This window comes from Athene noctua, chromosome 2, assembly GCF_965140245.1.
Source record: "Athene noctua chromosome 2, bAthNoc1.hap1.1, whole genome shotgun sequence".
NCBI classification, from domain to species: Eukaryota; Metazoa; Chordata; class Aves; order Strigiformes; family Strigidae; genus Athene; species Athene noctua.
In genome coordinates, this window is record NC_134038.1 from 23,979,575 (window position 1) to 24,003,861 (window position 24,287).

Consider the following 24,287-nt stretch of genomic DNA (forward strand, 5'->3'; position numbering starts at 1 on the left):
AAACTTTTTTTAATAAATCATTGACCTGCTTAGCTTCATTACAGCTGCTCCTCTCGCTGTTGTTTTCCTGCCTCTCAGCTGCCTCCGCCTGCCCCGTCTCTGTCGCTGCCGGTTCCCAGCGGGCGGGGGGGGATGGCCGCGGCCCTCCCTCCCTCCCGTGGCGGAGTTTATCTCCCCGCTGCGGCTGGAGGCCGCCCACAGGCCTGCCGGGGAAGGATTCCAAACGCAAAAGCAGGGTTGTCAACCGCGTGCTGTCGGAGCCGGCCCGGGGGGAGGCGGCAGCCCTGCGCGGAGCGGCGTCGCCGCCGCCGGCCTCCTGCCCCGGCCGGGACCGCTACCCGCCGGGCCGCGGCCGCCGCCCTCAGGGGAGCGCGGGGCGGGGGCTGCGAGGGCGGCCTGGCACCCCCTGCCCCCTCCCCGCTTCGCCCGTAGCGGCAGCCCCGGCGGCGGCCTCCGCCCAGCAGGGGGCGCGCGCAGCCGCCGCCGCCGCCAGCTCGCCCGACCGACCCCGCGCGCCCTCCGCGTGCCCAGCCGCCGCCGCCGGGCAGGTACGGCGCGGGGTCGGTCGGTCTGTGGGGGGAGCGCCGCGGGGTCGGTCGGTCGGTCGGTGAGTAGAGGGGAGGGCGCCGCCCGCCCGCCGGCCGGTGCGTGTGGCGGCCCGGGCCTTGCTGAGCGCTGCGGGAGCGGGGCGTGAGGAGCAGCGTCGGGGGAGGCACCGGCACAGCCCGCCCCGAGGCCGTGACGCCCTCGCCGGAGCGGCGGCGGGGCCGTGCGGCGGCTCGGCTGGGAGCGGGGCCGGGGGGCGCCGCCGTAGGGCTCGAAAGCCGGCGGCAGGGCGGCCCGGGGCAGGGCCCGGCGGTGACAGCCACCGCAAGCGGCGACAAAAGCGACGTGGGGCCCAGGCAGCGCCCGGCCCGAGGCCTGACGAGGTGGAGCCGAGTCGGTGCTGTTCGGTGGGAGGACAGCGAGTGGCCTGCCAGCATTTATGGCGGGAAGGGAGGGAAGTGGAGACGGGAAAGCGGCTGCCCTCCTCGTAGGGCGTTAAGAAGTGGGCAGCCCCTGTGGCGTGCTGCTTGGGAACATGCCTTTTGGGAGAAAACAGGGAAGGGAAGGGAAAGTAAGAGGCAATACGTATTTTTGCCAGAAGACCTTTTTTTAACCTGTCCTCAAAACTGTCTTTGATAATTATTGTTTTTAAGGGAAATGGGAGTAGTTATCTTTGTTTTCTAGACAACACTAAAGCTTTTGACCAGCTGCTGCAAAGGAAATTGTTATTGCACTGAAAAGACAGGGATAGCCCCCGAATTGTAAAGAGGATGGGGAAGTAACTTAGAGACAAACTATGGTGAGTAATAGTGAAAAAAAATTCATCAAATCTGAGTATAAAAGATTATAAAAGTAGTTCTTTGAAGATCTGTCTTGAGACCAATCTTAATAAGTATTTAATAAAGATCTTGATGTAGCAATTAAAACTTTACTGTTTTAATTTGGTAGTGATGAAGAGTCAGGAGACATTGGCAATATGGAAGAGAGTTACAGTACTTATAAGTACCCAGAAAGAACTGGGTGATCCTGAGAACTAGAGTATGAAATAAGTACAATAACGATTTAAGAAACAAGGGTTTGCAGTTGCAAACTTGTAAGCACACAGAAGAAATTCTTATTGGTTGAAAGCAATACAAAACCAGAATATGTGTTAGGTAGTTACAAGATACACAATTGTAGAAAAAGTGAATGCTGACCTGTGATGATCCAAAAAAAACAGGTTACTATTAATCACAAACAAAACTCTAGAATACTTTGTGTAATGTTAATAATTCTCAGGTAAAATGGTAGAGTGGAACAGATGCAGGAAGATGTGCCTAGGACAGGTAGTGAAGTTAAGAGTGTTGAAAGAAGCATTTGGCTATTTTAGTTCTGCTGACTGAGGGTCTTTTTTGCTCTCTATTGAACCGTCAAGGTAAACACTGTGAAGAAACAAATTGAGCCAAAGAATGATGTCAATACATGAATAAATTAACATAGATTTAAGGAGTAATAGTATATGAAAATTTCTAACCATCAGAGAGCACTTGATGTTCAGGAGCAGCCTTCCAAAAGGTCAAGGAGGACCAAAAGCCCAACACTTCTTAGATGGAATGGGGCTGGTTTGTAAAAGTAATGCTTTTGTTTGCTGCAGCAGGGGACTAAGCTTAGTGTTATCTGTAGACTTTAGATCTGATTTTCTTTGTTTGTAAAATAGGTGTTAAATGTGTTTTTTAGAAGAAAAATATAATAACGTTTGCAGTCTGAATGGTGACAATCAGAAAATGACATTGGCTAATTGCTCTCTTTTTGAGTTGAAGAGAAGGTAGTGGAGAGTAAGCTGAGATGAGTCAAAGGCTGAAGTGTAGTATGTGCATCAGCTGTCTTCTTACCAGAGGAATGTTAGTTTGTCTCTGCAAGAGGGGACTACAAAAATCAGTTCTGATCTGTACTCAATGCTAGTTTTCCTCCCAGCAGATTTTGTTACCCTTCATTTAGAGCTGCCGCATCAGCAAGAGTGAGGGATTCTAAGTGATGCCTTAAGTTGACTGTATTATCCCACCTCATATTCTTGTGCAGTCAGTTTCTGAATACATGTGGCCTTGAAGTCCTCATCTGCAGCCCAGGACCCGACAGACCTGATCATCCCAGGAGTGAACTAGTGGTTCTCATAGGGATTTGGGCATGCTTGAATTTTGAGGGCTTTTTCTCTTTTCTTTTGATCAGTCTGTCAGATGGTTGCCTCCCACATGATCTCAGTTGTGGATGCTCCGCTTCCAGATGGGTCTGTTAATAAGCACATAAACTATTTCAGAGGGCATTGATTTGCACACAGTATGTGAAATACACGATCCCTGATGCAGTCAGCTTTCATGGCATGCTGTTAATGTAGATGACAGGCTGACAGGCCTGTTCCAGAGAATTTCGATTGTTAGTGTTTACTGAAATTGTGCTGTCACTTAAGTCAAGAGCACAAATACTGACACTTTCGGATTTGTTGTGGTTTGTTTTGCTATTTCAAGATGATACTTACTAAATATGAGGAAGAAAGTTTGATCTCATGCAGTACCTCACTGAAGCCATATCTATACTTACAGAACTCAGATTCTGGCTTTAGTTCGTGTATCAACACCAGTTTTACAAGTAGCATTTCTTGATAAATAAAATTTCAGTTGACTAAGTGGAACAGAGCTGCTTAAACACCATTTTTGTAGCTGCATTACTCGGATGTGAGAAACTTGCTCAGTGACATCAGCTGAATTTTATAACATAAAGTTAAAGGCATAAATCTTTTAATGTTTCTTGATGGGATTATATTCTCCAGCATGCTCAAGACCTGTTATAAGTGTTAGACCAGCAATAATAAATGGTGACAAAGGGCAGCAGCACATTTCAGGGAAGGTTCCTGGTGTATGGGTTTCCCATGGATGGTGCAGAATGCTTGTCTTTCTTCTTCACCTCGACATTTTTTGTGCAGAGAAGTGTATGTATGTCCTTGCTGTGTGTTAGTATGTTAGTGACTGGTTCTGCCTGAGTTTGTATACATTTTTAGAGGTTTGCTACATCTAAGGCTTGTCAGCTTTTATGAAAGTTTACTGAGTAGGGTTGTAGATGCAGGTGATGTGATTTATACAGTCTACTTGGATTTTTAGGAAGCATTAAGGAAAAAGTACCCTGCCAGAGGCTTTTGAGGAGACTGGCTGCTTGTAGCATAAAAGAATTTTCTTACATGCAGAAATAGTTGAGTTGAAAGAGGGCAAAAATACCAAAAAAAGGAAGGGAGCAGAAGGGTGGTACATGAGCTTCAGTGTACACAAAGGTAAGATGATGTCTTGGATAGAATAATCTAAAGCAGTGATTCTCAACCAGTGGTCTGTGGACCTCTGGGGGGCCATGATGTCACCAGAGGGGGTCTGCAAAGGCTTAAAGCAGGGGTGGGGAATGTCCAGCCCAGAAACATTTGGTCTGGCCCACGGCAACCACTGCATCTTCTTTTCCCACAGCCCCGCTCCCCCCCCACAATGCTCCTCTCATAGTCAAGCCCCCCCACCCTGACGCGCTAGTATATTTGATGCTAGTATGGTTGGTGGGACACACTTTAACGAGGAGGTTTTTATCTTAAAGACATTTTCCTAACCCAACAGCCCTCATTAGCCTTCTAATGAGGCTGAAGTCTGTTCTTCCACGTGGTGGCCCTGGACCTGTAAACAAAAATGTATGGTGACTGAAAATAGACAAACAAGGGGGGAGGTGAGAAAAATTGTAAAAACTTTTAATCAAATTTTAATGTAAAAATTAGCATCAAATTTGAAATTAGCTTGTTAAAATACCATAAAATGGGCCATTTGAGCAAGAAGAGTGTTGATACTATTATTTTAGATTCATATGGAATCATTGCAATATTATAGTATTACATTATTATAGCAGTGTGTGCATTAACAGATGAACTTATTTCCCCTTCTCTCCAAATTTGAAGACCCTTTATGAGAAAATTGAAATGAATTTTTGATGCAGTCAAATCTTGATGCTTTAAATCTTGAACTAAGTTTTGATGATCTGTGGCCACGAAATATATTTAAAGGGGGTCCATGGTGAAGGAAAGGTTGAGAACCCCTGATCTAAATCATGCTCACATGGTGCTGTACTCACAGCTGGTAGGCACCACTCAAGAAAAAGCTGTTGGAGTCACCACTGACAGACAGTTCCCTGAAAACCTCAGCTCAGTGTGCTGTGGCAGCCAGAAAGCCAGGAACATGGTGACTGTCCTCAGGGAGGCTGCCAAAGAAAAGGCAGAGAGCACCATTTTGCTATTCCAGCTTGGTGCACCCACATCTGGGGTCGGGTGTGTGTTTCTGGTCTCTGCTTCTGAAGAAGGATACAGTGGGTTAGATGGAGAAGGGCAGCCAGAAGGGCCAAGGGGATCAGCTTCCTTAAGAGGGAAGACTGGGAAGCCAGGACTGTTCACATTAGAGAGGAGGTGGCTGGGGTGTGATCAAGACTTATGAAAGCAATTGTTAAGGTCAGTTATTAAATCCGGTCTTGTGGTGCTGGCATGGGGCTTGCCGGGACTGGTGGGAGGGTGGTTTTAGGTGGATATAGGGAAGGACTTCAGCAGGGGTGACAGGGCGAGCTGTGGGGGCAGAGACTGTGGGCAGGCTCAGGAAGGGATTAGAAAAACTCATGGGCAAGAAGTTTGCTGAGGGGCTGCTAAAAGGACTAGTCAGGGAGGTCCCCGATATGACAGTAGTGGCTGCTGGGGGGTGTGTGGGGAATGGGCTAAAGGAAGCAGCCAGGCTTATCTGCTGTCCCAAAGAAGGATCTCTGACTGCCACTGTTGAAAGCAGAGGGTTGGACGAGCTGGATCAGTCTGATCCAGGACAGCAGTTTCTGTGAACTATGATCAGTCTTTTTAGTGGAGGAATTTTAGTTCTGCGGGGCTCAGTTCTGGGTTCTGAACTGTTAGCATTTCCATGAAGAGCTTGTAAAAGGCAGGGAGCAACAAGGTGATAGTGTTTGCCGATGACACAGGTAGTAAAGATAAGGTCAGCTATGAAAAGCTGGAGAAGGACCTTGTAAGACTGAGTAACTGGATAATATAATGTAATGGCACATGAATCACTCTACCCACACTCAATTCAGATAGCATAAAAAGAATCCTGACTTCCCATATGAAATACTGGGCTCTCAGTGATGTACAATAAATAGTTCCATGAAAATGGAACCACAAAGCTCAGCAGCAGTCAGAAAGGTAAACCAGATAGTAAATATTATTGGAAAACAAGTAAAGAACAAATCGAAGAATTACTGTGTTAATCCATGGTTCACCTCAGACACTCTCTGTGGTTCCCCCACTCTGTCTCCCAGCTCAGAAAGCATATAGTAAAAATGAGTGAGAATTGGAGAAGCAAACCAAGAATGGTCAAAGACACAGACCACCTTCAATATGAGGAATGACCAAGAAAGCTGGGACTCCAAAATGCATCCTGGAAAGGGATCTCTGAGTAGGATATGATGAAGTCCTGTAGAATCATGAGTGTCATGAAAAGAATGGGCAGGGGTTGACTGTCCATTCTTCTGGCAGGAGAACTGTGGGTCCACAAGTGAAGCTTATAAGGCCCTGATTGAGCAAGTTCAAAAGATGTGGTTCTTCACAGGTAACTGAGTTGGAGAACTTACGAGAGTATGTTGTGGATATTAAAAGTATATGCGTTGAAAGGGAAAATGGGCAGATTCACGGGGGGGCACAGAGGGATGCTGGATACATAGGAACCCCATCCAGCTGTGAAAGGTTTTGAATAGAAAAGCAGTATTACATATGCTTGCCCTATTCTACTTTTTTCCCTGGCCTTTGCTTTTGGCTGCCATTTGAAAAACTATACTAGGCTGAAATGGACCTTTGCTGTGATTGGCTATGGCTACTTTTATGTTAGCTTCTTATTCACAAGAGCAATAATTGACATGGACTTCCTTCTGTACAGTGTCTCTTCACCCGTTCTCAAATAGATCTGATATCACCTGTCAAATCTTTTTAAAGTGTTTTTTAAAGAAACATGGGTTTTACTGTTCGTTGTCTGGACACCAGCTTTCATGTTGAATATCGAGTCTTTTACAGATAAGTTACTAGCATTTACTAACTTTTCTAAAGATGGAAGTTTTCCCCGTACAAGTGACTTCAAAAGGGACTTCCTGTAAAAGTGTCTTTTGTTTCTAGGCTCAGCAGGATCCATTGATGCAATTGGTAAACATCAGTTGAGCTACGTCACTCTCAGGTTCTGTAATTACAGTTTCAGATCCATCAATGTCTTTTCAGTCATCTTCCATTACATTTTTTGTTCAATTCCAGACTCTGTGCAGATCAGGAGCTTAAGGGTGGCCTCCCTGATTCTCCTCAGACTTGCTGGTTGTCCTTGGAACCTGTAGACTGCTGGTTTACCCCCTTCTGTCCTTTAAGACACTAGTACTACAGGACACCAATACAGTTGGGCGGACACTAGTACTACACGTCTGCTTACATGGAGAAATTTTTTGAGCCTAAACGTGGTGAATTAACTGTTTATGAAAAATAGCATCAATATGTATATATAAATTAGAAATACAACCTTAGTACTTCTACTGTTTCATCTTACCATGTTATATAATGTGATCAAACATGATACAATTAAGTATTTAAAGTCATATTGTGTTGTTACAGATTTAGAATATTTTGAAGGAATAAGTATATCTGTTAACTATTTGACTTTGAGAAACTGGTTTAATGATTTACTGGGGGAACATGAAAGTTCTGAGCATAAATATCTATCCAGCAGTCATCATAAGAGTTGTGTATCTGACTGACAGTGTTAGTTGTCCTGGTATTTTTTGTTGATGTAAAATAATAAATTAATAAACAAGCAGAGCAATATTTTATTTTAAAGGTAAAGTCACACATACAGTTATGTATATATGCAGTTATATATAAACGACTTACAAATTTAGGAGACGTCTGCTTTTTTAAAGTGACCCGCTTCTCTGGCCATTAAACTGGATTTGATGTTGCATACGTTTCTAAAGCTTTGTCATTAAGGTTATGTATGACTAAGAGCATGTAAGCTATTATACACATTATAAGAAATGAAGTAAGAAAATATGGACTGTACAGTAATAAGCCGTTTAGTGACAGGTTCTTAGTTTGCTTTGTTACTGTAATAAAGCTGACTAAGCTCTGGCTTCTGATGATTCCTGTTGGATGCAGAAATCCCATTTTAGTAAACTTGTTATCTCAGGCTTCATGTTTGTCTGGGTAAGGACTGGGCTTTTTTTGGCGGGGCGTGTTTTGGTTTCAGTTTTCGAGGTTTTTTTAAGAAACGGGCATAAATGCTTACTTTTTGAAAGCAAATACCTTTGTCTTCAGAGCTCAAGCCTCATACCAAAGGCCTCACTTCCCTAATGCCAGATCGGAGCTTAAACGAGAACGCTGTTTATACCACAAGGGAAGAGCAGCTTGGATTTCAGGATTCTTTTTAAACTAGTTTTATAAAGCCTTATTTTCAGGCATTCCGTCATTCCCTTCTCAGGAGGGCGGCGGGCCCGGCACCGTATCGAAGCAGCGGCCTGTGTGGGCCGGCGCCTGCCGGGCGCGGCCGCTATGTCAGCCGGAGCGGCGCCTGTGCGCCCGCGGGGGGGCGCTGCGCCTCCAGGCGCGAGGGCGGCTCGCGGCGCGCAGCGCGTGGCCAGTTCCCTCCCGCCCCGCCCCGGAGCCGCGCGCGGCCCCGACGGTGTCCGTCGCCCCCCCCCCGCCGGGGTCTGTCCGTCCGTCCGTCCGTCCGCTCCCCCCGCCGGGGTCTGTCTGTTCCCCGTCCCCCCCGCCGGGTCAGCGCACGGCGGCCCCGCCGCAGGAGCGGGGCGGAGCGGGAGCCCTGTCAGGGCTGGGGAGAGGCCGGCAGTTACGGCCGGTGGAAGTGGGGCAGTAACTTTCTGCAAAAGCAGATGTGTTCAAGCTGGCCTCAATGATCAGGGAAGTAGTGCCGTTATTTACTGATTTACCTGGGCTGGCCGCGGGGAATGACAGTTACAGGTGGTTTGAAGAAAGCTGTAAATTGCCTTTCTTCCTAATAGTTCTTTTGCAGAAGATGAAAAGTGAGCAAAGTTCAAAAATACTTAAATGTGTATTTGGTAGAAGTGCACCAAAACGTGTAATGCAACTGAATTGCCAGTTAAATGTAGTAAGGATAAAAAGTTTGTGATTCTTCTTTGTCAATAAAGATGTTTTAAAAGAATTACCTCTTTCCTATCACTCCCTTATTTTGTGTACGTAAATACACAATGCATGTGCATTATGTTATCTGAGGAAGCATTCTGCAACCCTGGCTTGGCATGTGAGATCTTGTTTGCTTTTTTTATCTTGTAATGTTGACGTACTATACAATGCTGAGCCCTGTTTCTCAGTGCCATTGTCTGCCGATCCATATATGAGCAGCAATGATTATTCTAATTTTTTTCATAAAGCACTTTGTAACTTGTATGTGCAAAGCACTATGTATATGCAGTGCACCGAAGATTCTACTTACAGAATGGTTCTGACATCAGAAGAATATACTTGTATGTCTAGTCTGCAGAAGGGAATGGCAGTGACAGAAGACAAATGGCATAAATGATGTCCTTGTATTACCACTTGCTTACCGATGTGTCTGGCTAGAGATCTGAAAGGAGAGACAGGTCTTATGAATCTGCTGCGATGTCTTGAATCCAGGAACTGCTAGAAAGCCAACGAGAGTTAGGAAGGAAAAATGCTGCGAAATGCAGCTCTGTGTAAAACAGACATCGTGCTGTACTGGATCTGAGGTGCTGCTTTTAGCAGCAGATCCATGTTAGCAGAGCAATAAAATGTTCCAGTTAGACTGAATAGGTAAAAGTTTTTAATAGAAAATACAGACCTCTCAGTGGAACTTGATGTAGATAATGGGGTTCTTTCAGAAATAACAATTGATCATACGATTTTTTACTAACTATAACATTCAGTTGAATAACTTCTTAGTAACTTACACGTAAATACAAGTGTGCGTTGAAACTTAGCAAAGAATTTCTCCCTCAGCCTACATAGGAAAGGAAAAATTATAACATTGCTGTGTTTACATTTCAACATCTGATCAGTGTTCAGAGGATAGACAAGGAAGGTAACATGGGTTTGTTTTGGTTTTTTATTTATTAAATTACACCTTTTAAAAAAATTTATCTTGTATATCCAAAGAGAGTTTATGTTCACATAGTGTTTTTAGGGGAACGATCACATTTGACCAGGAAACTTTGCCTTCAGAGATCGTGGGCTTACAGTTTAAGCAAAGTACTGGAATGTTTTTCATTCATTTAAAGACTGAAGAGGAGGAGCTCTGCCAACCATTGCCACTCTCAAGAGTGTATTACTGAAAGAGGAAGCTGTTTGCCATGAAGGAGTTGGCAAATGTAGATTTTGCAAGTGATGCATGTTATGTGTTTTGCTGGCACAGGGTCGGGGATGTTAGTTTGTCTTGGTTTTGTTTTAGTTTCTCTGTCTTGGTGGTGGCAGTTTTTCTGGTGGTAGTCTTACTGATGCTTAGGTTCTAAATGTCAAAGTTTGTATTAATATTGAGAAATCTCAGGTATTGAACGATCTGATACTGTTCCGTTATCCAGACATCTTGTTTTAAAATAAGGACAATTACTTCAGGTTTTCTGAATGTTCTTAGAAATAATGTAGTTTTGCAGAATATCCTATGTAGCAGTGACTGGGTGATTAATTACAACTTGTCATGTTCATTAATATTTTTGTAGTGGAGAGACTGGTCCCTTTGGTGATTCTGCCTCACAGTCTAGGTGTTCTCTCCTTTTTCTGGAGCTGTTTGGTAGCTGTTGAACTTACTGAGAAGGTGGAGACAGCAGCATATATTTAATGTAAAATAAACATGTCCACGGTTAGTGTAAATTTAGAACGAGTTTAAGAAGTGACAGAACTTGCACCTAGCTCTATGGTTTGAATTATTCGAGATCTCTCCTGGCTTCTGCAGGTTTGAACATGTTATACAACAGATCAGCATGTGACAGAGTTACCATTGTACACAGTACAGTGAGAGACTACTGACTTCTAATAAATAAAAGGAAATTATTGTTACAGAATCACTTAATATAAGCATTCCTTTTGAAAACAGAACAGTTCAATTAGATTTTCCTATCCTGTACTAGCCTTCATGTGTCATTGAAGAAGTGGCTTACAACATAATTTATAAAATTACTAATAAAAGTACACTGTGCTCAGGCTATATCCATGTTGTATAAAGTCAGAAAAAATGTATTCTTACATTATGCCTTTTTAATGGGTATCCTTCTTGCTTGGGAAGACGTCTTTGAGTTTACTTTTTTTCACAAAACTAATTTTCTATTAAAGTACCAAGTTATTAACAGCAAAACCTTTTTTTAAGCAAAAGTGTGATTTGAAAGATACATTTTCAGTAGATAATGACGCATTTTTAGAAGCAGTCACTTACTGAACCAAATTAGTTTTATTTAACTCTAATAATAGTAATTTATAGGGTTATTCAGAATGCTCACTTTGCAGTACTTTTGTGTCTTGTTACTCATGCAAATCCGTTTGTCCTAATTTGTGCCTGTGACATTAGTGCTTAATGGTAGATGTACCAGCTTTTCAGCAGATTCAGAGCTGTTATCTGATTCACCTTTCAGAAGCAGTTTAAAGAGAATGGCTAATGCTTTGGAATTTTGTTTCTAAATCTACTGCATTAGATACTCATTACAGCAATAAGCTTTTTGATACACACTGTGGACAGAAATGTAACTGCGGTATGTTTATTCAAAAATATATAATTAAGTTGACTATTGTAACTTTTTTCTGAGTTTTGTTAGACAGGAAATGTTGCTAAACTGGATTAAATCTGAGGTAAGAACATACCATTTGGGCACTGGCATTTTGAAGATGATGTATATAGTTAAGCTTTGTATGCAGTTCATGTCTGGCATAGGTTAGGTAGCCATATGTGAAGTAGAATTGTGTTTGTAGAAAAAAATCTCTTTAATCACAAAGATAAATCAAACCAGATGGTCCAGATTTTTTTGTTTTTTTGTTCTGTGAGTGCATTTGCTTAGTCCACAGTCTTCAAGTGTTGGGAAGAAGGATATGTTGGGTTTCTTGTCTTTATTACTGTGAAATACTAAGATTTCACTTTAGTCTTTTACACTTCAGTGATCAGTTCCAAAAGATTCTAATGATAATAAATTCTGAATCAGAATTACTTCCAGTTACACTTCCTGGTAGCTGCTAATCTTTGGGCTTCCTTTCCTGAGAAGATAAGGCGGTGATGGGGTTTTTTAATAGCTAAAGTTTCATCAGAGTTGTAAGTGAAGTGAGGGAGAATTCTTTAAGGCTTTACCAGACATACAAGTCTGGAATGAAAATCTAAACATTAGCTTAAATTTAACAGAGCATGCCATACTGTTTTGCAAATAGCATAAGTCTCTTCCAGTATAATATTCTGTTGTTGATTTATGTTAGGCCTTGTTTTATTAAACAGGTTTAAACACTCAAACTTATTTTACAACCAAACCATGATCTTTTTATCAAGTAGGAGTAGGGGTTTTGTGCCGTTGATATGCTGTTACTATGGCTGGTAATTGGAGGTTTTTAAATGATTTATGGTCTTGCTTTAGGAAAGATTTACTGCAGAATGTAAAGGTCACAATGACATCATACAGAAACTGGGCCCAATATTTTTCTCAGCAAAGATTGGACTAGCAGAGTTGAAGAATTCTTTTATCATTGATGATTTGAGTGGATAATAGTCAAGAACTTGAAATTGCTGTCAGTTGGGAATCCTAGCTTTGTAACATCCAAGGGTTTTGTAACATTCCTTAGAAATAGGAGTACATTGTCCTTTCTTTTTGTGTTGGGTTATAAGAAAGCTGTTAGTGGCCTAAATGACACCAGTCTCACATAAAATGTTTTACAGTACATCAGTGAGATGGCCTTTTGCTATTGGAGATGATTGTGGAAAAGGGTGCTTGAGCCGGTGATATACCATCATGTGCTTAAAAACATACTTGCAGCCTAGGGGAATGTACTCTGCTTAAAATCATACCTTATACAGATACCAGGACGTGGAAGTTATTCCTATTTATTTCTCTTCTGTGTCCAAGAAAGAAAAAATGTTGTGCATTCCTGCACTGGGAAACTAGACAGTGTTGATACATGTAGCAGAATTTGTCCAGATAGGAAATACAACCTAGTGAAGTTTAAATATGATTTATTAACCTCAACAGCCCCAGATGCTACAGCTGTTAATCAGACCAGTGTGTAAACATTTGGAAATTACTTCTGTAGGTACTTTGATCTTGAATTTGATCTAAAACATGGGGGAAGAGCTATAAAATACAGACATTATAAACCCTCAAAAAAAAAGGAGAGGTTTTAAATCGAATTCTTTGGCTACTGGCCATGTTTCCATTCTCCCGGCTGAATGAGTGCACTGGTGTGGAAGGGTACCTTATATAGATTAGTAAATTTAAATCTGTGTATAGCAGTCTTAATAAGAGGTTCGTATAGTTAATCAGAACGCTGCTACATCATGAGCCCAAAATACAAACCCAGGCAAATGAGATACACTGTTTCAAGTGAAGTTTCAGTTCAATTTCTGTTCAAACCTCATCTAGTAAAATCTCTTTTCCTTCTTGTCACTTGAACTGTGTCACGTTTGTATTGAGATTTCTTCTAATGATTTTTTTTTCTTTTTTATCTCCTCTCTGAGGCTTTGTTGTCCAGTCTCCTAGATGTTTTCATTTCTTCTTACCATTGCCTCATGCACATTTTACCATTCTCTTTTTTCCTTATGGTTTTCAAGCCATATTTTGTGTGTCCTGTGAGCACGCAGTGTCATTATTTGACTTATACTTAAAATATTCTTCTGCAAAACTTAAATCATAGTTTATGAAATATTCTATATCAAGAAGGCCATGGTGAAACAACATTTGTCTTCCTCTTTTAGGTCCTGATACAGAAAAGGACTTTAATCCTTTATTTAATATTAAGCTAGAGAAACTACATTTGTGCTTCTCTATATTGGGGTTCTAGTTGAACCCACAGTAGCTCCATACTTGATTTTACCATTGTCCTCCTTGTACCCACTTCCAGTTTTCAAGCATTTAGTGATCAAGCATTTGTATAGTAATCAAGCATTTTCAGCAACTGACTGCATCAGAGTTCAAATTCAGATGGTAGAAATCCCACTGGAGTAGCTTTCCTTGTAGCTAGTAAGAATCGCAGTTCTATAGTGTCACTATATCTGTTAACTAGTTTCCTGATTTATGAAAGGTGATTCTCTTTCAGTTCTGATCTACAGTGTTTTGCTCTTTAATATCAATACTACTACACGTGATTTGTTACTAAGTGAAAGCTAACCACTCGTCTTGCATTTGTGGCATTGATCTTACCAGTTTTCTGTAATAAGGAAGATTTGCTGCTGTTTCCAGAAGTGTGAATAAGATGAAAAGGAGCTCTTTCCACATATACCAGAAGGGAATACAGCGGACAAAGTTAGTATGTGTGACAGGAAGATTTTGGAGTTGGTTTATAAGCTAGTTCATATTCTTGTTGTCTACCGAATATTTGCACTGAGTTTATTTGCCTGGTTTCACCATCATTTCTTCCCACTTTTACTTGCAGGTTTGTCACCTACTCCAGAGAGAATCAGAACAATGTCCTACGTTTTCGTAAACGACTCTTCCCAGACAAATGTGCCGCTGCTGCAGGCTTGCATTGATGGAGATTTTAACTATTCCAAAAGACTGTTAGAGAGCGGTTTTGACCCAAATATTCGTGACAGCCGAGGCCGAACTGGCCTTCACCTTGCTGCAGCCAGAGGAAATGTAGACATCTGTCAACTCTTGCATAAGTTTGGTGCTGACCTACTAGCCACTGATTATCAAGGTAATACAGCCCTTCACCTGTGTGGGCATGTGGACACCATCCAGTTCCTAGTTTCTAATGGACTTAAAATTGATATTTGGTAAGTCACTTTTTTTTTTTAACAGCACATACTTTGTAATATACTAGTCTTCTGTCACCAGAGCCTTGCATATAAATCTGCTGTTGCTGAAATGCTATATAATTCAACTTTTTTAAATATATCACTTAATTAAAACATGAAATAAGAAGTCAGGGAAACAATAAGAGGCCACTTTTGCTAGTCTATGCAACAAGCAAAACAAATAAAAATAGCAGCTGCTGGTGTGGGCTGCTGTATCTAATTCTGCCTCACTGATGACATTGCTATCCTGGTTTGGCCAGACAGCCAGGTGTGGGTGGTTGGCACCAAAGAAAAAATCACATTGACTGCTCTAAAAGAATTTTCTTCACCACAGTTCTATTGTTTTAATTGTTGTACTGTATCAGACAAAGAAAATACAGTATATGCGTGTGTCAGTTCATTCCCATACTCCTTTGGTAACAATGCTTCCTTTCAGTGTTTTCCCCCACCCTCAAAGTCTGTGACTCAGTCCTTCTTTTAAATATTGTATATTCTTTCCTTCTGGCTTCCAGCAGCTGTCAGATGCCAGTGCTCAGATGTAAGCTCTCAAGCTGCAAAATAACTAGCTGTTTCATTGCAGTAACTGAATTATTTTGTTTGTGGAACTTTCTGTATATTCACAACATGTGCAAAACCAGTAATAACTTCAAAACCTTTGTTTTTTAATGTCCCTTTTTCACCTGTCCCTTGTTAATGTTTTCAACTCAGCAAAACTAGTTATTGGCAGACCAAATCTTTATGGGTTGTGGGCTGTTTTTTTTTCTTTTCTCCTCATTTCAGACAACTGTTGAAAATCCCCTAGTCTGAAGGCAGCTCTGGTCCTATTCAGTATTATTTTAATAGTAGTGGAAGGACCATCTGTATTTTGTTTCATTTTTGCCTGATGTCCTTATACCCACATGGAAAAGGAACTACAAGGAACCAGATTGCACAATTCCTTCTTGAAATTAAGCTTAATCTTGAACATTGCCATAAATCTACTGTTTATTTTTTTGTGATAACACCCAGAGATTCCAGTTAGATTAGAATACTAGGAATTTTGATTTTATTTCGAAGAAAGAGTTGTGCAATTTCAAATCTAAATATACTGATTTTCCTCTATAGCCAATTACGCTATAATTTGTATAAATAGGAATTTCTTAATGTCTCATACAACAGAAAATAGTTCTGAGGACTTACTAAATTGTAATGTGTTGTGCTAAGTTGTATTGTTACAAAATTTCTGTATTAAAAGTTTCTTTTCTTCTCATGTCCTCTTGTGGGGTTATTTTAGCAATCACCAAGGTGCAACACCGCTTGTTCTTGCAAAACGAAGGGGTGTGAATAAAGATGTGATTAGACTGCTGGAATCTTTAGAGGAGCAAGAGGTGAAAGGATTTAACAGAGGAGCTCACTCAAAGCTGGAAACGATGCAAACTGCTGAAAGTGAAAGGTATTTGCAAAACAAAAATAATTACTAGAAGAAATAATGTTTATGGCTTTTAGATTTTTGTAATTGATGTGATTGTACCTCAGAACAGATAGTATCACATTTGGCCTGGTATTAGACCAAATCAAAATCAAATTTTAAATTTTGAAAAAATATAATTAAGGTAAAAAAAGTTTTTCTTTTGATATTTTCATTTTATGGTGAAAATTTTTAAACATAATTACTCCTTTTCCATTACAGGCTCCCAAAAATACTCTACCACTTATCACAAAGCCAAAGGGAAAATGGGGTGAATGCAAAATGCCAGTATCACAGGCTAGCCTAACATTCTCTCGATAAGATGGATTGTCTATGCAATGAAGGGACAAGCAGACTTTTCATTCATCTGAACTTCAGTAAAGGATTTGATCCAGTGCCATATATAAAATTTCTATCGGTAGTAGTCCTGGAAAGGAAGGAGAATAAAAGAAGAAATTCATGTAGGCTAAAGAGATCATTAAAGGAGAACTGAGGATTTCAGAAAAATTGCTGACAATTTTAGGGAAGGTATTGGATTAGAGGGAGGTTATTAATGAATTCTTAAAGGTCTGGTTCTGGGACTGTGCTTACCTATATTTTTCGTAAATGATACTGGCATAGGAAATAGTAGCATGTTAGTGATACTAAGAAGTGAGAGATAGGCAACCCAGAGGAAAATTGGGATGACATAAAATCTGGGATGACAAGGGAGAGGAAATTAATACGAATAAATTGTGATTCAGTAGCACAAAATGCAGCTTCATTTACCTGAAGCTTTTTGCTTTAAAATGGAAGTTCCTCAGTGGAAAAGCAGGGTATAGGAGAAAAGACTTGATTTATTAGTCAGTTCCAGGAGTTCATGGTGCCCTGAAAAAGGCAATGAAGTCCTAGAATTCACAAAACGAGGTATTTCCACTACATAAAGAAAACTGTCAGTGCCACTTTAAAAAGCAATGGTAACTTCTGCTGTGTAGTATGTTTTATAATGCTGTTGAGCCCCATTCAAGAAAGTTTAATTTATCCTTTAAGAAGCGTGGAGAAGCATTACTTCAGCGCTCAAGGGAGCAGAGTGTCTGCTTGAGAAAGGAGGCAACTAGAGCTTGTTTTAGCCCAGCGGAGTGAAGGCTGAGAGGTGTGTGGTTGCTGACAAGAAATACTGATTTTGAACAACATGAAATAACTGTTTAAAACAAAAGCTGATGATAGCACAAGAGCCAGAGAATACAGATAAACCACATATACTTTTTTGATTGAAAATTGGGAGTGTTTTTTTACGATGAGCTTCCAAGACAGTCTTCTTGTAGGATTTAGATGAGGCAAGAAGCCTTGCGAGTTTCAAAGGAGGGTAGTTCTCTTGCAGAAACCATTGAATTGCCAGTAAACCTGACAGAACGTGGAACTGAGATTAATAATGCAAGAGATCTTTCCAGTAGTTTTGTTTTGGTTTTAATTTATGTTGGAAACAGGATATCAGCATTGTTTGGAATCCTTGCTGTTCTACTGAATTTATTAAAATTTGTAATTTTTTAATATTGTCTAATAATTATCACAAAAGACAGGGAGTTTTGTCACATAATTGTTGTTCAGTTTGTGTCAAAATGTACACAAACCATATTGCAAATGAAAATTAAACTGTGTAAATGGAGTTGTTCTCTAAGTTGAGTAAAAAGGTGAAACCCAACAAAATTACAAAAATCATACCTAATACTCCCAGTGAGCAGGTTGAAAGTTTTCTCATACATCAGGTCACCCCACTTGTCAGAGAGCATTTTAAGGCCTGAAATAGAAGATTTAATATTATTCTCAAAATTGCATGGGTATAAATTATAAGAATTTGTGCATATTACCTTTGTGATTTAACTCACTTTTATTGAAAGGTGCTTGCCACGCAGAAATGCATTTATGCTTTTTTGTTTAAACATATGGACCAACAGCTTGGCCCCATTTAAATTACAATTTTTGATTTTATAGTGTCCCTTTAATGAACATCCCTTCCTTTCTGTTATTTGACCTTCATAAACGTTACATTGTTTGCTTTGGCAAGGAAGTCAGCAACTCTCCTTGGGGAGAGGCACAGAGACATAAACAGTGTACTACACAGCTTATTTGTGAACGTGTTTAAAATGTCTGAAATACATTATTTTTAAAATAACAAATAACAGATGCCTACAGCAGCAAAAGCAAGTGAGCTTGTGTGCTGTTTGCTTTGTAAATAAATAATGGCTTTGTAACGGCTGGCTTTTCAGACCTCCACAGTTTCACTCCTCCCTCTCAGTATTATTTTCACATTTTAGAAACACTTAGATCAATGTCTTCTGTCCTCTCCCCAACTCTCTTACATTATGTATGAACCTATGGAGAAATAATGGTTGCTCTTTCAGAAAACAGTCTCTGACATAAGTTTTCTGTTCCTTATTGCATACAGTTGCTGCTGCTCTGGAAGCAGAGGCCAGAGCTAGGTTCTTGAGTCGAATTTATTTTCTCTTCCTTTCCACTCCTGTCAGTGAGGAGTGGCACTGTGCTGTCAGGAGGCAGAGCTCGCTCTGTCCATCTTTCAGCACAGACGATCTGTCCATCTACACAGCCCAGCATGACCCATGACTGCTCTCGCAAGTGCATCCAAATGTGAGCTTCCACGTTGTGCTGGAAACAGAAGAGAACATCTGTCTGGCCTGTGTGGCACACACTCTTCTGTAGGATGCATAGCTGCATTACCATTTCTTAAGCAGCTATAATTTGTAATAAGAAAAAATATTTTGAATAACATTGATTTTAATTGGGTTGCAATATAAGATAGCAAAAGTCTTTTCTATGTACTCTTTTCTATTTAATGAGCAAGCATGTGATGTTTTCACTTAAATTGCATTGCACCTTTATTTAACCTCTCTGGTTATGTATTAACTAGTTAGTACTTAATGAGTGAGTAGTTATTTTCTACACCAGTGGCTGTCTTTTATGAAACTCTTTGTTTTGCTTGGGAAATTACAATAAGCAAGGAAGATGACTAAATCCTGCAACCATGGGCAAGCAAAAATAGCTTTACAGCAAGGTAAATATTTAAAAAAACAAAAAGACAAGCTGTTTAATAGGCATTTTCTGAAATCCTCTGCATGTGATGCTGCAATACTTCAGCAAGCTATGCGAGTTCAGACAAATTATTCTTTAACAGCTGTACTTCTTAAGGAAAAATACCATATGAATAGTGTGAAGTTTTTTCATGGTGTAATCTTAGAAGAGAGGTTCATAAATGAGACCTTTTTCTGATAACAATCATTTGTCAATTTATTATTGTCACCAAGAACAATAGCATTTCTACAGTTAGTTTTGACTTGGAAATTACTTTTCCCTGAAATGTTCTTTTTCATTATTGCTATAAGAGATATATAGGAATACAGTAACTGAAAGCAGTTAGAAGGGAGGAAAAAAATAGGTTTCTCTCATCTTACCTTCTGCTGTTGACATCATTGTGTACGTAATTGGCTTCACCATTTCCTTTCAGTGCTTGTCAGAAACTGATCCTGTAAACACCTGTGTTTGTAATTTCACTTAAGTGAGAAGTAGTAGGACCTTGCAGATGGCTAAAATTTTACGTAAGTGAAATCAAGTAATGAGAAACTTTTCCTAGTCTTCGTGAGGTTTTTCTTACAGCAGCAGAGAAGGTTTCCTGTTTTAAGCCAATTGTGAAACCAACAAAACTGGGAGAATGATACAAGGAGCCATGCAGTATTTGAAACAGCTTATGTTTTTTCTAAAGGTGATCCATTGTCAAGATGACTGCCTCGTTCTGATTTTGTATTTGTTTCTCATTTAAACATAAGAGTTCCAGTCCCTAATTTATAGTCTGACAATTTAAGGGGGGCTGATGGATTGGTAGTGGAATGTTTAAACATCAAAGCAGTTTCTGAACGCCATATGGCAGAAAACACAGCAATGCCAACTTGTCTTGAAGATCAGAAAGTTTCTGAATTTCTTGTTATCCAAATTTATTGTTTTATGTGATTTTTTTTTTGCTAGAGAAGAGGTCGCTGTAAGAAAGACATGCAAGAGAGTAAAGATCACTACAGAGTTCAGAATCTAAATTATATTGGTTAAAGTTTCCATTTTATTCATCAGAGTTTATTTTTAAATCATGATTTGTTTTATTAAGATCTGTGCCCCCTGAGGTTTTATCTTATGCTTCATTAGATTTTACTAAGCCGTATTTAGTAGAAATTATGAGGATTGACTTTTGAAGGCCTCTAGGTGGCAAGCCTGCAAACTCAGTGCAGTTGTACAGATGTAAATATCATTCTCTTTACACAGGTTAATAAAACATCCTTTCACCTAAATTAAGTTTAGAGTTAGGAGTCTTTTCCTGATCTTCTTTGTCTTGATTTAGCAGAGTCAATGCTATAAATCTGCCAGTGAGTTTAGTTTTTAATTTAGAATGTTTCAGTTGGTCTTAGGAGGATTACTGTTGTACTTAAAGGTACATTCTTTTGCTCTGATGTATTTTTAACTTTAATCCTTCGTAGTGCAATGGAAAGCCATTCCCTCCTTAATCCAAACCTACAGCAAGGTGAAGGAGTTCTTTCCAGTTTCCGCACGACATGGCAAGAGTTTGTGGAAGACCTGGGCTTCTGGAGGGTGCTGCTCCTGATCTTTGTCATTGCTCTTCTGTCACTTGGAATAGCATACTATGTTAGTGGGGTCCTTCCTTTTGTAGAAAACCAGCCTGAACTGGTGCACTGAAGCAAATGCAAAGAAGTGCACTGTGCTTTTCCCTGTTCTAATCTTATTTTGAGCTTCTTGGAATTACTCTCTTGGTGCAGGCAGTGGCAGCTGTATATACTGTTTGCCTTTTGTACTTATTATTAACCCTTTTGAAAGAGGGATTAATTAATTTCAACTAAAACACTAAATTCTAAAGCATTCCTAAGCTACCTCTGGCTTACCTTGACTTACAAGCAAGATGTGAAGATAATCCTCTCTGTTGATAAAATATTATTATTAGAAAAGGCCTTTCGTAATGAATATTAAATTCCTTGGCATGCAAAATACATCCTAGTACAGAACCAAATTTGATTTATTTTCCCTATGAAGAGAGGTAGATCTATTGTTGGATTTTTTTGTGTGCACTTAAGTTGAAAGAAAAATATTGTTTTAAAAGTCCTCCTCAAGAAATACGAATAATATAATAAAGCATTCTGATATATAGACAGTAATAAGCTGCAATTTCATAGTTCTTTTAATGCCTCCCCATAGTTTCGTATCTGCTAGTTTATAAGAAGAATTAGTTGAAGTTTTACTATGACTTTAATGTATAGATCACTATTTATTAGGCTAATGCAGTGTTTCTTCCCTGTATGAATTTAATGTTGTTAATACCTGCCCGAAGTAAGTTTTGTAGAACAAAGCTGTTTGTTGTGCTTTGGTAGTAAAGCTGTGTCAGCCTTAGGCTGAAGATTTTGCCTTTTTGTTGAAATGTTACTAAGTAAACCTTTCTTTGTAAGGATGGTTAAAAAGTGATCTAGGTGTTTTGCTCTGTGTATAATAATTCTGTAAGGTCATTTCTTTGTGAAATATGTAATGAAGGGTGACTTTTTTTTCCTCCCACAAGGACCAGACTGAACCATATGATTGTATTGTTTTCATGTTTGTGGAGAGGACTTGATTGAATAGAATTCCTTTTTAGAATTGTTTTCCATGTCAGCATTTACAGGCTTATGAATTATTTTTTGAGTATGCAGAATAAAATTATTTAAAATGTTAATATTTAGGAACATTGTATGAAAAGAAATCTTGACCCATTCTGTGCTTAGCTGTGAAATCCTTTGTTTTTTAATAGCCTAGGGTTATGAATCAGTTAGATACTCTTTTATGAAGGCTAAAAAGGTACTACATACTAAGTTGGAGGCTTTCAAAGAAAGCAGAATCTCTCCTCCCATGCTTATTAGACATTTAACTCTCTTTGTTGCCATTGCCTTGAAAATCCCAAACAAAATGAATGCTGCAAACCTAATGAATTGATTTTTTTTTTTTGCTTAGTCACTCCTAAATTGTTGCTAAACAACTTATAAATTACTATAAGTATTGATAGAGGTAGCATACATCTCTCTGCTCTGCTATCATGTATGTTCTTCATGTTTATGGGTTTGAGCGAAGAGGGTATTTGTGTTTGCTTTGATGTGTGACATGAAGCCCCTTCACTGAACTGGGCCCTGTTCTAAATTGCATCTGAATGATTCTTGATCTCATTCCTTAAATTAGAGGTTCATGAAATCATACTTTTGTAGCAGCCAAAATGCCACAGAAAGGAAAGCCTCTTTAAAACAAAACAAAACAAAACAAAAAGCGGAGCATACTCCTTTTCTGAATATTTCAATTACTGTGCATCTATTCAGGAACAGAGAAATATGAACTCATAGTATACCTAAACTTCTATTTACTTCTCTAATCAAGTACATTTCTGTTAATAGTACTCTGTATCTTGAATAATCATGTTGTCTTTCGGTATGTATTATCTGCATATTTTGTAATTGTATTCTCAGTATGGGTGAATGCCACAAATAAATATATGTAGTAAATACGTTTTGTTTTATTATTACATTAGTGCAGCGGTAATGATGCTACTCCATTTTACTGAGTTTATTTGTTTGTTGTGCATTGATAATCAGCATTTCACAAGTGGGGAGGTTCCCTCCCTGAGAAATAGCAACCACGCTGTTGGTATAAATGAGGTTTTAGAGCATGGTTTCTTTAGATTTGCCTCTTTTATCTCCAGTATTATCACTGAATCAAGGTTGCTGTCTGTCTCTCCTCTTATCTAAGATTTCAGGTATTGACCATGTGTTCTAGAGGCCCCTTGAGATTAACTGTGAAGAGGTTCAAAATAATATAACCAAGAAAGCCAAGCCTGAGCCTTAAGTAGCCTTTCCTACTTTGCTGTACCTTGTTTATGTTCTATGCATAAGCAGTTTAAAACTGCACATTGAAAAGCTTTGAAAAATCGTGTGTGTGTTCCAAATTAACGTATGTAACTTTTTAAACCAAAAGAAATCCAAAGCACTGTTTGAATTTCACTGTGTAATGACTGCTACTCTTTGAAATAAGGACGTAATAAATGTCTGACTAAAAGAGGAGTTTGTTCTGTATATACCTCTGTTATTGAAAAGGGACAGCTGTGCCTTTCAATATATCTATAAACATTAACAACTTCCTTTTCAAAGGTTGATTCTAAAGAATGTATTTACCTCCTGTACACTAGATTTCAAGGAATACAATCTGTCTTTCTTACAGGAACAGAAAGAGGACTTTAGCCTATTTCCTCTTGAAGCCGTTGTCGCAGGGAGTTTTACCATTTCAGCATAATGACAGAGATCAGTTTAGATTGGCTGTAAGTCGTTAAGATTTCTTTTATTTACTATTGCAGTGGTGTTTAGATACCTTGATCCAGGGACTCCACTTTGCTAGGTGCTCTTCAAATCCAAGACAGATTGTTGTCTTGAGCTGTTCTCAGACTAATGAACTAGAACAGAATAAGGAATTGAGAGAGAAAACAATCATGGAGGAATGAAGCGATTTCTTCCAGTGTCATAAAACAACTTGATGGACAAGATAGTACAAGGTAAACTGGAGTGTAAAATGGATGTGTGTAGGCTGCTCCGCAGTGGGCTGTCCCTGTGCACACATTTATTCCATGGCAAGATCACATCTGTCTTACCTCATAGTAACTTGTTCATGTGCCATATCTTTCTGTTTTCACTCATATTGGTACTTTGCTTTGTAGAAGGTTTGCTGTTGTGTGACTGTCATGGGTAGGTATTGTTTCTGGTTGCCACAGTACAACAGGTAATCATCATGAAAAGCTCCTATGAGAGAAAGAGCATGGTTTCACTTTGAAGTATTGAAACAGAAGATTGAGGCAGTTTCTGGATCTGCAGCTGATCTGGAGTTTGATTTTAGCATGAGTCAACTAAACTCTCTGGTTGTTTTTAGTATCTTAAGTAAAAATGATCAACTTGCCAGTGTATTGTAGATGGGCTAGTTAGCTAGGTAACTCTTTTCCTAATTAAAATATGCTTGGTCATAATACATTAGAGAAATGCAAATTAAGTCATCTATCCAGAAATCCAATAGCATCTTTTTAAAGTAGTACTTGAAAGTACAAATTGCAAGTGAAAACTCTCCTGCAAACTTGAAAAAAAAAAGTATAATATTGTCTGTTGTCATATTCAGAATTTTCAAGTCTAGCATATATTTAAACATTACTTGAAGTTGACTTTTAACAG

The 24,287-nt window shown here is 39.6% G+C and overlaps 1 protein-coding gene across 4 annotated transcripts; it reads left to right on the forward strand.

The window, feature by feature from the left end:
- The first annotated feature begins 207 nt into the window (after positions 1-207).
- Positions 208-23,133, forward strand: ANKRD46 (ankyrin repeat domain 46). 4 transcript variants are annotated; one of them, XM_074898634.1, is made up of 4 exons: positions 208-548; positions 14,207-14,549; positions 15,844-16,002; positions 20,532-23,133. In XM_074898634.1, the coding sequence occupies exons 2-4, from the start codon at positions 14,239-14,241 to the stop codon at positions 20,746-20,748; spliced, it is 687 nt and encodes a 228-aa protein (XP_074754735.1). In that variant the 5' UTR covers positions 208-548; positions 14,207-14,238; the 3' UTR covers positions 20,749-23,133. The 4 variants fall into 4 exon arrangements, with proteins under 4 accessions (XP_074754735.1, XP_074754736.1, XP_074754737.1 ...); XM_074898635.1 differs by having other exon boundaries at positions 483-607; XM_074898636.1 differs by lacking the exon at positions 208-548 and adding an exon at positions 1,131-1,345.
- Positions 23,134-24,287: the final 1,154 nt, after the last annotated feature.